General features: G+C 53.0%; 2 protein-coding genes across 6 annotated transcripts in view; both read right to left on the bottom strand.

Moving 5' to 3' along the window:
* Positions 1–319: 319 nt before the first annotated feature.
* On the bottom strand, positions 320–5,925 carry Slc27a3 (solute carrier family 27 (fatty acid transporter), member 3). 4 transcript variants are annotated; one of them, NM_011988.3, is made up of 10 exons: positions 4,262–5,028; positions 3,780–3,989; positions 3,418–3,576; positions 2,726–2,850; positions 2,345–2,539; positions 2,154–2,244; positions 1,838–2,036; positions 1,570–1,667; positions 1,340–1,470; positions 323–623 (listed from the first exon to the last, which is right to left on the bottom strand). In NM_011988.3, the coding sequence occupies exons 1-10, from the start codon at positions 4,878–4,880 to the stop codon at positions 447–449; spliced, it is 2,004 nt and encodes a 667-aa protein (NP_036118.2). In that variant the 5' UTR covers positions 4,881–5,028; the 3' UTR covers positions 323–446. The 4 variants fall into 4 exon arrangements, with proteins under 4 accessions (XP_011238431.1, XP_011238432.1, NP_036118.2 ...); NM_001316688.1 differs by having other exon boundaries at positions 3,780–4,011; XM_011240129.3 differs by having other exon boundaries at positions 320–1,470; positions 4,262–5,925.
* A 544-nt stretch (positions 5,926–6,469) lies between these two features.
* Ints3 (integrator complex subunit 3) overlaps positions 6,470–13,488 on the bottom strand; it is a 42,257-nt gene continuing 35,238 nt past the window's right edge. The window contains exons 21-31 of one of the 2 annotated variants that reach the window (NM_178876.3): positions 11,468–11,621; positions 10,228–10,296; positions 9,413–9,488; positions 9,164–9,277; positions 8,836–8,884; positions 8,186–8,353; positions 7,881–7,981; positions 7,618–7,690; positions 7,302–7,458; positions 7,083–7,195; positions 6,470–7,001 (exon numbers count right to left, since the gene is read on the bottom strand). In NM_178876.3, coding sequence (NP_849207.2) covers positions 7,118–7,195; positions 7,302–7,458; positions 7,618–7,690; positions 7,881–7,981; positions 8,186–8,353; positions 8,836–8,884; positions 9,164–9,277; positions 9,413–9,488; positions 10,228–10,296; positions 11,468–11,621 — 1,039 coding nt within the window. In that variant the 3' untranslated portion in view covers positions 6,470–7,001; positions 7,083–7,117. Of the gene's footprint in view, positions 7,196–7,301; positions 7,459–7,617; positions 7,691–7,880; positions 7,982–8,185; positions 8,354–8,835; positions 8,885–9,163; positions 9,278–9,412; positions 9,489–10,227; positions 10,297–11,467; positions 11,622–13,488 lie in introns of both variants that reach the window. The other variant, NM_145540.3, reaches the window with a different exon arrangement.

Here is a 13,488-nt window from a genome sequence, read left to right on the forward strand (position 1 = left end):
TCCCTGAGTTTGTTTTACAAGGCTGAGACTCCCCAGGACCAGCCACACACAGGCTGTGCTGAAGTGTGGGCAGGCAACTGGGGGCGGTGTTTCTGACCACCTCTATTTGCTTCTGCCATAGGAATCGATCCTTTGGGATCCTACAGCTCCAGAGACAGCAGTGTAAATACAGAAGACATAAACATCAACCAGCAAGGCTTCTCCAGGACCAACCAGGGTCAGATGTGGCTATCAGAAAGGCTCAGCCATAGCTCTGGGCCACATAAGGTCAGGACAGGAATGTGGAGCATGTGCAAGCAGCCCCACAGACTCTCGAAGATGGGCCAGATAAGCTCCAGCTGTTTATTACAAAATAATGACTCCATATACAAAAGATACCCGAAAACCCTCCCTGGTGCAGCCATGGTGGCCTGTACCCTCCGAGCCCCTCCCTCAAGTGGAAGGTTTCAGATTCGAAGGTCTCCAGACAGGAGGGCACTGTACCGGGCAGGTGTGAGGGGCAGGTAGGCCCCTATATCTTGGTCCAGAACATAGAGTGGGTCAGACAGTACACTGGGGTCAAAGCCCTCATTGGCCATCCTAACCTTCTGCTGTTTGAAGGTCTCAGTAGTGGCCAAAGATTCCTGGGGAGAGAAGGGTGTTTTCAGAGTTGGAGGAAATGTAGTTTGTCCACTCAGCTCAGGTGAGTTGCCTGAGCTCTGCTTAGGGGCAGGTATGGGGGAAGGGGACATTATATAGAATTAAGGTGAAGCCAGGCGTGGTGGCGCACGCCTTTGGCGGATTTCTGAGTTCGAGGCCAGCCTGGTCTACAGAGTGAGTTCCAGGACAGCCAGGGCTACACAGAGAAACCCTGTCTCGAAAAACAAAAACAAAAACAGAAGGAAGATCAGTGGGCGGGACAACAGCTGCTGTCTCTGCGATGGGGGTGGGGATGGGGATGGGGGTGGAGGTGGGGTGGGGAAGACTTGCCTTGCAAGTGTGCAGACCCGGATTCAACCCCCTCAACCTGGGAGAGATCCTGGGAGAATGTGGGGATGGGAGCATCTCTAGGATCCCCTGGCCAGCCAGTCTAGCCTAGCTGGTGAGCCTGTCTCACAGGGGGCAGCTGTGTGCTTGAGGAGAACACCCAGGGCTGTCCTCTGGCCTCCGTATTCACATGCACACACATGGGCATACACACATACAAGATAAAAGGGGGAGAGGCAAGGAGCATGCGCCAATCAGGGGAGCGTCCTTCCTCCTCACGGAGAGTCCTCTGTGGGGTTCCTTGGTGGAGGTTAAGAACCCCTAACAGTTGCAGATACATGAATGAAGGGTTGGGGCAGGAACGGCTGGTTACCTGGAGCCTGAGAAACCGAGGTCGGGCATACGGTGGCAAGTTCTCAGAAACATGGCTGTAGAGCTGCACCAGGTTCAGAGCCTGCGGGGGCCGCAGAGCCAAGGCCGCCATGCCTGCCCTGCCTTCGTGCCCTGGTGGGTGCAGAGACACATAAGCCCTTCTGTTCCTTCCCAAACACTACTATGTGGGGTAGGATACTGGGTAACTCCCTGTCTTTCATGTCTAAGCACCTGGCACCGTGACTCCATAGATGTTCACCTCCTGAAGGAAGTCCAGGGTCTCCAAGACCTCAGCCACTTCAGTTGTGGCCACATTCTCTCCCTTCCACCTGTTGGCCGAGCAGGGAGAAACTGAGGCATTACAGGAGTTTTGCTGAGGAGATAAATAAGTTAGGGGATAATGTTGCCGATGTGGTCTGAGGAAGTTGGATGGGGTTGGACATGAGATGTGTCACCTAGTTTGAAAGTCTGAGAAGATTGGAAAGTGACAGAGAGATACCTGAAGGTGTCTCCAGTACGATCGTGGAAGTGAAGAAAGCCTTGCTCATCACAGACCAAGAGGTCCCCAGTATTGAAGAAAACGTCCCCAGACCAGAAGACATCCTTCAGCAGCTTGTCCTTGGCCAGCTCCGGAGCCCCAGCATAGCCCAGGAAGGGGGACTGCTGGCTCACTGGGGCCACCAGTAGGCCTGGCTCACCTGGAAGAATTCCTGGGGTCAGGACTGGGTCACTTGCCAGAACCCCTAGGCTCCGCCCCCACCTCAGGTGCCAGGTTTAACCTTGTCTGCCAGCTTTGCACCCCTCCAAGTACAAACCTGGAGATGTGGTCATGCAGTGCCCCTGGGCATTCCGAATAGGCTCCCCTGTCATGACATCGTATCGAATCAAGGAGAAGGGGAAGATGTGCTGGGAGGGAGAGCCATACTGCGTCGTTAGCCCCCGGAGCCCCTGCTCTCGCCATCCCCCCTTCTGCTCCAGGGGTCCTCCTGTCCACTCTGTCTCTCACCTTGTAAAGCCAGGAAGCTCGCCCCACTGCACCCTGCCGTCCTGTGTAATTGAACGTAGCTACGTTGCCCTCTGTCATGCCATACGTCTCCAGTATCTGCAGAGGTCCAAATCGCCGCAGGAAACGCTCCCAGGTGTCTGGGCGCAACCCACTGCCCACTGCCAAGCGCACCTTATGGTCACACTCTGCCTTGCTCTGAGATGGTGAGAAAGAGGCAGGGGCTCCAGCACCAAGCTTCCAGATCCCCAGTGAAGCCCTGTTCCTTATCCTCCAGAACATCCTCCCGCTGGGCCGCCTCTTGGCCTCCATACATGTCAGGGGGACTTCCAAGTGACAGTCTTGATGTCTCCTGTTGTCTGGCCTGCTCTGTAGCCTACTCACCGGGGGCTGGTTGACGAGGTATCGGCACAACTCCCCAATGTACTGGAACACTGTCACCCTGTGTTTCTGGCAATCGTCCCAGAACTGGCTAGCTGAGAACTTGGGTTTCAGCACCACGGTGGCCCCTGCCCGGAAACGGGAGAGAAGGGAGGGTGAAGAGAAGACTCCAGCCACCATTGCTCACTACAGACGCCTGCTGGAGTCATGTCTTTAGCAGGCTGTAGTGGCCAAGTCCTTCCCTACTCGTGTTTGCTGAGGCTAATATTCCTTTCTAGGTTGATACAACCCTTCTCTTTTGTTCCCTCTGAACCATGCAGCCTCCACAGTGGCTCGCCCTGAGGCTCTGAACTGTGTGACATTTCCTACTGTACAGGAGGGAATGCCTCACTCTACCTAGGATTCAGGACAACTCCCTGGCAAGGCTGGCATAGATTCAGCACTTCAGCACTTGCTAGAGCAGTGGCTCAGTGGCTCTCAACCTGTGGGTTGCAACTCTCTTGACTCCCATATCATATGCCTACATAACAGTAGTAAAATTGCAGTTACAAAGCAGCAACGGAGTAATTTGTGGTTTGGGGGTCACCACACCCTGAGGAACTGTGACATAGGGTTGCAGTATTAGGAAGGCTGAGAACCACTGTGCTAGAGGGAATATGTGAGAAACTGAATAATGCCCAAGGAGAGAGACTAACCAATGCCCAAGCAGCCCACAATGCCCAGAAGGGAGCCAGACATGTGGTACAGTGGGAGTGCGAGGTAGATCACGTCCTCCTGGTGGACTCCACACAGATGGTAGAATCCCTGGCACTGTAGAACCTTCAGATGACTGATTCGAGCAGCCTTGGGCAGGCCTGAAGGGTGGCAAGAGGGGCACAGTCAGGAAAAGGGTCTGAGCTGTGTCCTGGAAAAATAGGTATTTTGGGGACTGGAAGGAGAGAAGCTGTGCCTGGGATGGTGTCCAGGGTGATCTGAAAGTGACAAGCGTCCCAGTCCTCTCCCCAGACCTTGCCACCCTCTGCCTCAGTGTCTGAGAAGTATTGTATCCAGTCCTCACCAGTAGTGCCAGAGGTGAAGATGTACAGGCAGGTGTCCATTATGTTCTGGGGGGCAGAGAGGTACCCCGGCACTGGCTCATCCACTTGGTCTGCTGCTTCCGATAGCAAATTGCTGATTCCAGCTACATTAGTTTCAGGGCCCGTCGCCCATAGGTGGAGCCCCATGGCTCTCAAGGCCGGCAGGTCCGGCTCCAGGGACTCCAGGAACTCTACAAGGGTAGGCAAACCCAGCTTCGAGGTTCTCCAGCTACTCTAAAGCCTTCCATCACCTGGTTGGTTTGCTCTGTCCTTGTGCAATGCTCTAGGGTGAGGGTGGCAATGTGGGGATCCCACGTCTTGCCTGGGACCTGTAATCCGACGGCTTAAGAATTCTTTGGGTCTAGCACATCCCTCCCCAAACCCAGGCCTCTTTCTTATTCCCACTCACTTCTGCACCTCGGGTCTAGGGAGCAGGCGCGCCCTCTCTGGCTCGCAGCCTTACCTGTGGCCAGCACGAGCGCACTCGCACCGCAGCTGCGGAGGCAGTGCAGCAGGGGTCCTCGGCGTAAAGCGGTGGGCACAAAGGCCGTGCGCAGGCCAGCTTTGGCCAGTCCGAACCAAATCCAAAGGAAATCCGGGCCCGCTGGGAGGAGCAGCGCCACGGTCGCCCCGGGTGCCAGAGGGGGCGCGGTCGTCCCTCTAGCAGCCGCATCTCCAGCCGGAGGCGCCACGCGTGCGCCTTCCTCAGTGCTGCCCCTGCCCGAGCCTCGGCGGCCCCCGGTCCAGCCCCGTGCGCGCAGAAAGGCGCGAGCAATCCGGTTGCTCTCGCGCTCAGCCTCCGCGTAGCTAAAGCGCTGCGCGCCGTGGATGAGGAAGGTGTGTGTCGGCTGCTCCCGGGCCAGGTACGCGAGACGCCAGGCCAGACTGCACCCGCTCTCAGAGCTTTCGGGGTCGGCGGCCGCTGCGGCCAGCGCGCGTGCTCGAAGGGCCCTTTTGCAGCGGAGGGCGCGAACTGTGAAGGCCAGGTCGGCCGGCAGCCAGCGCAGCTGAGGCCAGACGTCTAGCTTCAGCAGCAGAGGCAGGAGCAAGAGTAAGGGCAGCAGCAGCAGGAGGGCCGCCATGGTGCCCTTTTCCTCTAGTCCGTCCCAGCAGCTCACACACACTCCAGGTGGTCCTTCCTGAAACACTAAGCCAGCTTTGGTCCGGCTCGGACAACCTTTCTTCCCGGGAACGTGGCGCGCGTGCGCTGGCACCCGCCCTTCCCACCCAGCTTCTGCGGTGTGGCGCGGGAGCCAGGAGTGCGAGAGTCGGGGGCGGCCCGGCCCTCCCCACAACCCAGGCCCCGCCCTAGGCGCACACGCTCCGGAATTTGACCGCTGGTGGCCAGCAGCCTGTCGGGTCCAAAGAGGTGCCTACCCTCCAACCCCACAGCTGTGCATTTTCATGGCCACCTAAGCTATTGGCTGGCTTATAGTCCTGGTCCTGGAGCCATTCAATCCTTTGATTGTTCTTTGTCACCCATGATGGGATGGTACCACTGCTCTCTTCCTAAGGCGACTGAAGAATCTGGCCCCTGGCCAGGTCGGGTCTGCAAGTCTGGGCAAAACAGCTGCCTCCAGCTACCAGCAGCAATAGCAACCCCCCAGGGAATGGGTGGGGGAGCCTGAGAATTAAGTTACGGGAAAGGTGGAGGCCAATCTGCCAGACTTGTGAAGGGAAGCCCTTCATTTTAGGCAAGGATACAATAATTGGGACCAGGCAGCAAATGTTTCCCATCCTGGTTTTAATCGGTGCAGTGGAAACTGGGGATGGGAAGAGGAAGAAAAAAGAGGCCTCTTGGTGGTTTAGAGTTTCAAAAGTAGTGGCTTTAAAAGAGCATGGATTCTCAGAAGAGGAAAATGTCCAGGCTGAATCAATGGAGTGTGTGCACTAAACCTAGCCTTTACCTCTCCTCAGCAAGGCATCGAATGTCCCTGGACAGGGAAGCTGAAAGCATGATCTGGGACTATCCTCTGCTGCTATATGGGGACAGTAAGCAGTCAGACTGGAAGAGCGTCTCCTGCCCTGGCATTTGAGCTTTCATCCTCTCTCCTTCAAAACTCAACGTAGAGCACCCTTCCCTGCCTAAACCCCTGGGAACAGTGCACTTACTAAAGTGAGGGGCGAATGCTGGCTTTGGAGGATATGGAGGTCTTAGGTGTGTGGATTATGTGCACGCTTGAGTGCACTTGTGTATTCATGGGGTGGAGGCCCAAGGTACAAGTCAGGAATCCTAGATCACTCTCCACCTCATTCGTCAAGGTAGGCTCTCTCAGCTGAACCCTGAGCTCACTGATAGCTAGCCAGCCATCTGACTCCAGGGACCCAGTCTCTGCCTTCTGAGCTCTGGGATCATAGGCAAGCCACCATAGAACTCTGGTCCTCATTCGTGTGTGGCAAGTTTTTTATCTACTAAGTAACCCCTCCCCTCCCCTTCCCACCCCACCCCACCTCCTAAAGATGAAGTTCCCGAGAAGCAATGGGCAAGGCCAGCCAGCCTGCAGGGAGATGGTGCCAGCATCAGCTTCTAAGTGGAAAGGTTAGATGTCTGACTCACTCTAGTGGGAAGGATCTCAGATCAAAGCCAAGTCCCTCCTGGAGACATTGTGTAGTGGGGAGAGGGGTACAAGTTAAACAGAGGCGCCTATATACACAGGACGAACAGAGATGTCAACTCAGGCACAAAAGATGTTCTGGCTTGTTTCATTATCACTTAAAAACAATTTAAAACTCGATTATCTTTGCCAAAAGAAAAAGCAAAAACAGAACCACAGAAAATCAGGCCATCTGACAGTTCTGAGGAACTTGCCTCCAGGACTCCCCTGGGCTCTGGCTCAGCTTGAAGTGCCAATGCCGGGCCAACCCAAGCATCCCAGGTGCAGCAAGAGCCTCTCACGCTGCCATTGGGTTCTTTTCTGAAGGCTGTGGCATCTGCCCAGATGGGCACCGCCCACACCAGGTCAGATGCCCACTTCACACTGGTGTAATGACCACCGTCCACAGACTACAAATGCAGACTGACAGGAAGCAGGGGGAAATGCCCACTCACACAGCATCTGCTGTCACCCCAGCTCCTCTGCCCAGCAGCCTCTTCATCACTCCTTTCTCTGTCCAAATGGCTCTTCGGAGACTTGGGGAGGAGCCGGCGGCAAAGGACTTCCACCATGATCTGCTTCTGCACAGCTTCTGGTTGCTGTGAGAACCTACCAGTGGGAGCAGCAGTGAAGAGGGGGTGAAAAGAGCTGGAGGCCCTGGGAGGAGAGGAGAGGTGGGGCTGCATGGACCTTTCTCAGGCTGGGGCAGGGTGGGGATCCAGGCCTCAGTCACTGTCAGAACCCACAGCAGAGGAGCCTTTTCGTTTTCGTTTGGTAGGCTTAGGCTTTGTATCTTCTTCCTCCTGGAAGAAATGAGGGGAGCAGAAGGCCATCACTAACCTGGACAGCAGCTGACCACACCCCACCCGCACCCATTACTCCCTCCTGTGCACTGGCTGAGAGGCTCACCGAGGCACTGCTGGAGCCTGACTCCTCTTCAGCATTGGGGGGCTGGGTAGCATTCTTTCGACTTCGAGGGCTGGACAGAGCTGCCTTCCGCCGGCTCTTGGGTGGCTTAGTGGAAGAGTCCTCATATTCCTCCGCCAGGGAGAAGAGGTCACTGAACCTAAGAGATAGGACAGGCTTTCTGAGACAGGTATCCAGCAACCCCTTCCACCCCAGCACCTAAGCCGAGTCTGTTTCTCAACCCCAGGGTCTTGCTGGTCATTAAGTTATGTCCCCAGCAGACTCTTCTCCCCAAGGCCCAAAGTAGAAGGAACCTCACTTCATCTTGTGAGCTTCGTCACAGCTTGCCTGGACATGCTGCAGCGCCTGGAGGATTGGTGTCTGGCTAAAGACTATGGAAGGGAAGCACAGTTAATATGTCAGGAAGATTATACATAGCACAGAAAATTATTTCTTCTATGGGTTTGAGCAGTGGTCCTGGTAATGTCATCCCTGCCCCAAATAGCTGTAGGAGATCTGAACCAGGGCAGCACCTCCCCCAAACTGGTCCAAGAGGAAGAGGCAAGAAGAAAGGCAGCATACAGTTCTGCTTGGTGTTGGCTAGGTTGAGCCTTAGGTTGTCCAAGTGTTCCAGGATCTGTTCCAGGGTCAGCTGGGCCAGCTTGCTGCTAGAGCTTCTTAGGCTACATGAGAAGGCAGAGAGTCAGATACTGTCCACTCCTCCAGCGTCCCTCCTTAGGTCAGAGGCAGTCCTAAGTGGCACAGTGCTGGTGAGGACTCAAGAGGGTATTCAGCTGTGGGACTCAGACTATCAGACGTCGCCCACAAACCAATCCTCTGTAGGACTGGCAAGCCAGCATCCCCGGGCAGCAGCCACTGCAGCCCACCTCTGCCTCTTGCGGGGCAGGCTGTTGTTCTTGATGAGCAGCGCCTTGATGTGCTCTGCCAGCAGCTCGTCGTGCTTCATGCACCAGTGCCTCAGGATGCTGGTGGTGAACTGGTCATCAGGATGGCAGGGCCTGCTCAGCACCATCTTCACCATCTCCTCACTCGGCCTAGGAATCAGAGCATGCTGGAGCCGTGCATACATGGATGGCTTACCTTGGGAATGGCTACAGTGTCGCTTACTGATTTCCCAAACCCCCGCCTCTTGGCCCTGGTGGCTTCCTGCTCTCACATCCCTTTCCCCTTCTCTTTGGGCCAAGGAATGCCTGGTTCCATTCTCTGTAGGAGCCTGAGAAATGAGATTCCTCCATTTCTGTGGTGGTAGGTGCAATGCTACAGTCCCCACAAGTCCCCTCCTCAACCTCTCACTTTCTCTAGGGTCTTAGTAGCTGGCTCTTCTGTCAGGGTGATGAAGGCAGCTGTGGTCCCTGGCCCTGACCCTTCGCGTTTGATGTTCCGTCCCCACCTCCCCCCTCTGAGGGTAGAGAAGGCAGACAGCTATGGACATGGAAGAAAGAATGGCCAAGGGAGCAAGGCCCAAGTGCCTCAACATCTGGTGGGTGGTTGGGACCCAGAGCCACCAAGAACTTACTTCTCTCTCCGTAGCTGAAGCAGGAGACAGGACAGGGCCTCTGGGTGCTCTGTGGGGAGGAAAGATGTGTACAGAGGAACATATCATTTCAGGAGGGAAAGGTACCTCTTCTACCTCTCCAGCCACCAAAAAAGAACAGCCTTGACCAAGAACCAGGAAGAAACTACCGCCTCACTCAGTCTTCAGCTGCTAGGCCTGGTTCTCTGTTCAGAGGAGGCCTGTACACCAGAGCACAGTATGCCTTGGTTGTGAGGAGGGGACTCTGGGTTATCTCAGAAGCCTGAAGGCCTCATCTTCTCTCCTCCCCACAGCCCATGGTCCTACTCACCCTTGTATTTGAGGTGCTGGAGAATAGGAATAATGGTCTCCAAGGGGATGTTGTGGGCCAGGAAGAGCTGCCAGGCACAGTACTGCTCAAACGTTTCCCAGTCTAGGCTCTGAACTGAAAGAGAGAAGAAAGCCTGCTGCCCACCTGCCCACCTGCCCGCTTCCTACCCCCACAGCCGCTTTCCTGTCACTGCTAAACACAGTTGATGTCCCTTTCCTCTCCAGGTTCCTGGAAGACCTAGTAACTTACTGAGTATGTTGAGGACTGAGTCCTTCCGAAACATGACCAGGTTCCCCATCATCACATGGCAGACCAGCTCCTGGAGCTAGGCAGGAGGAAACATCAGACCCATTACTCTAAGAGAGGCCAAAGGGCAAGAGGGTAAGGCAGGACACAAGATTCTGAAGGGTGAAGGGTCAGGTACAACAGCAATAGGCTTGGAGGGGCACAGGCCTGTTAAGGAAAAAAACTACCCACACCCTGATGTCAATGTTGAGTCCTTCTCTGGGAGCTGAGTGGCCATGAGTAGAAATGAGACCCACCCCATTCAGATATGGACTTATGCAAAGCTACAATCTGTAGGGGTCCTGTGTATGGGAAAGGTTAAGTAGAAATGGCCCAAACATTTTTATTATGAACTGAAGAGAAGACCAGGGTAAGAGCAACACACATGACTAAGCATGCATGCATGCATGCACATACGCACACCTGAAAACCCATGACTAAGGATGCATACACACACACATACCCCTACCTGAAAACCCATGACTAAGCATGCATGCACACATACACATACACACCTGCCCACCCTCAGCTTTCCCTGCACAAACAGGAACTTCCTGAGAACATGGAGAAATATCAGAGAGGACAGGTTTGACCCCAGCCTCTTGAGCTCTGCTTGCCCTTCCTAGCCCTAATGGCCTAAATGGCACCCACATGTAATGGGAGGCAGAGTGCCTGAGGATGTGGGCTTTCGTGTACAGGCCTAGAGAGAGAAAACATACCCTCATTTCCCAAGTCCTGCCCTCCAGGCCTTGTTGGAAATGTCAAGGCTCAATGTTTACCTGTGCAGAGTCAATAACAGCCACAATCATGTTCAGCAGCTCCCCACTCCTCAAAGTTTCATCTGGAAACTGGAGAGAAAGAGAAGGGGCAGGATCATGGGCTGGACCCATGGCTTTCACCTAGCCTGCCCCACTCTTTATCACAAACTAGGGTTCTGGTCCTGCACTGAACCAAACAGCTACAAATCTGGGAATCTATGTCTTGTAAACCCCAGGTTTCAGTATCTGTGTATGTCCACCATGAGCAGACTGTGTTTGAAAAGAGGAATGGCGTGTGTGTGTGTGTGTAGGAGTGTTGGGGGGAGTGTGCCGAGAGATAAAGCCAGAGCTGACAGAGATTGGACATAATGACCAGTTCTGTGGGAAGTGTAAGTACACAAATCTTTGTATTATGCCTGGCAAAGGAGAGATCCAATCTGAGCAGACTCTTAGCCACAGAAAAGGTTCAAGAGAGAGTGTGTGTGTGTAGACAGACAGAGAGACAGACAGACAGACAGGCAGATAGATAGATAGATAGATAGACAGACAGACAGAGATACAGACAGACAGACAGAGAGACAGACAGACAGATAGATAGAGGCAGGTCCTCATGCAGAGAACGATCAGGGAGGGGATACTACTCTACCCCTCCTCCCCCAGGCCTGGCTGCGATCACAGTTCCTCCTGCCATGCCCACACCCTGAGCCCTCATTTCCCTCTTCCTGGGAATGTTTGCCAAGAGGAGGAAGAGCTGATACCTCCTCCTGTATCCTAGCTCTGAGAGAAGATTTGAAGTCATCAGGGAAGTGAAAGTGAGCCTCCACTACAAAGGATGGGCCTTCTAGCCATCAAGGAAGGCTTGGGAAACTTTCTGCTTTAAGAGGCCGACCCTGGCCCAGAAGATAGAGCTAAACCTGAGTCTAAGTCAATAGGTACTGACTCACATTACACATTACAGATGCATCAGAGTAAGGCTGTAGGGAGCTGATAACAGAGATGGAGGAAGACAGCCGTGCTTTGGGAAGCAATGACCACTAAAGCAGGTGGGCACATGGGCAACAACTCAAGAGTATACAGTACAAGTCAGGCGAGGTGGCTCACATCTGTACTCCTAACACTCGGAAGGCTGGGGAGGAGAATCACCCACACTAGTCTATCGTCAGTCTGGGCTTCACAGTGAACTCTTAGGCCAGTCAACGCTACAGAATGAGACTGTCTCAAACATCTCCCAGCCCACATGGACCCTCGTGGAGGCACTGACCTCTGTGTAGATGGAAGGTGTGAGGTGGCATAGCAGTCGCACATCATCCTCTTGGCAGGCCTTCATGTCCATCATTAGACAGGTGTGCAGATCACCCAGCTGGGTAGCCTGGGCAAACGACTCATACAGGTTCATCTTCCCTGCGGCGGCTTTGCTGCAAAACCAGTTGGGCCTAAGCCAACAGTGCAACCCAGCACCGGGGCCTCAAATATCCCCAGGGAGGTAGGCGCCCATTCTACCTTGCAAGCCCAGCGCTCGTGGACCCCACATCCCTCCTTATCTTCTCCAAGAGCCCAGCATTTTGGGGGCCAGGAGACACTTTTCCTCCCCCAATGATGTCTTTTGTTTTGTGTTCCTCTTTGTTTATTTAGACTCAGCCTTGCTACAAAGCCCTGGCTGACCTTGAACTTGCTTCATTATGTACACCAGGCTGACCTTGAGTTTATGGAGATCCACTTGCCACTCCCTCCCAAAGAAGCGAGAATTAAACATGTCCACCACTATGCCCAGCTTCCCCCATGTTCTAACCATCAGCAGTGAGAGGAATGAGTTCTGTGGAGTTGAGTTCTAGGACAAGGCTAACCCTGAGAGCAGAGGGAAGGACTCCTGTCATGCCAGAGAAGCAGCAACTGACGCTATATACAAAGCTTAGAACTGAGGCTTAATGGTAAGAACTAAAACCGTGTCTCTCTCAGACAAGAACACTCATGAAGCTGGGCCTAGTGGCACGCACACGTTCCAGCACTCAGGAAGAGGAGGCAAGAGGATCTTTAAAGGCTCTGAGAACCTGTCTTAAAATGAAACAAAACCTCCAAGTAGGCCAGTCAGTACTTGGGAGGCAGAGGCAGGAGATCAAGAGTTCAAAGTCATCTATAGCTACAAAGCAAGTTTGAGACCAACTTCAGCTATGTCAGACCATCTTAAAAAACAATAAACTAAGCATGGTGGTGTACACCTTTGAATCCTGCACTCAGGAGGCAAAGGCAGGTAGATCTCTGAGTTCTGTGGAGTTGAGTTCTAGGACAAGGCTAACTGAGTCTTTATACAGAGAAACCTTGTCTTAAAAAAAACAAAACAAATAAAGCTGGGTGGTGGTGGTGGCGCCACGCCTGTAATCCCAGCACTTGGGAGTTCGAGGCCAGCCTGGTCTACAAAGTGAGTTCCAGGACAGCCAGGGGGCTATACAGAGAAACCCTGTCTTGGGAAAATAAAATAAAATAAAATAAAATAAGCAACAACAAAACCAAACCTAAAGGACTTAGGTAAAGAACAGTGTCAGTACTTGTCTAACATGGGCTTACTTCTCACACCACAAGAAAATGAAACAAAAGTCCAGATCATAACATGTTAGAGGACACATCAGGAAATGAAAACTTGCCAGGCAGTGGTGGCATATGGCTTTAATTCCAGCACTGGGGAGGCAGAGGCAGGCGAATTTCTGAGTTTGAGGCTAGCCTGGTCTATAGAGTGAGTTCCAGGACAGCCAGAGCTAAACAGAGAAACCCTGTCTCGAAGACAAAAAAAAAAAAGAAGAAGAAGAAATGAAAACTCTTACATTAATGAGGATGTGAAGAAGTTGTAGTTGTAGCTACTTTGGAAAACAGTTTGGTTCCTCCTCACCAATGCAAAACTAAAGTAACTACATGGCCCAGTAGCCAGTGCAGTTCTTGTCCTGGGTATATATCTAGGACACTGAAGAATATATGCACACAGTAACTGTAAACTGGTAATCACAGAAGCTGCATTCACAAATGTACAAAACAGACATAAAAAATGTTGTGTATCGAGGCAGAATCAGGAAGATTTCTGCGTTCGAGGCCAGCCTGGTCTACAGAGTGAGTTCCAGGACAGCCAGGGCTATACAGAGAAACCCTGTCTCAATAATAATAATAATAATAATAATAATAATAATAATAATAATAATAACAACAACAACAACAACAACAATTATTATTATTATTAAAATGTTGTGCATCAATACATTAAAAGACATCCAGCAAGGGATAAACTGACAGATGCAA

Source organism: Mus musculus, chromosome 3 (assembly GCF_000001635.26).
Source record: "Mus musculus strain C57BL/6J chromosome 3, GRCm38.p6 C57BL/6J".
Lineage (NCBI taxonomy): Eukaryota > Metazoa > Chordata > Mammalia > Rodentia > Muridae > Mus > Mus musculus.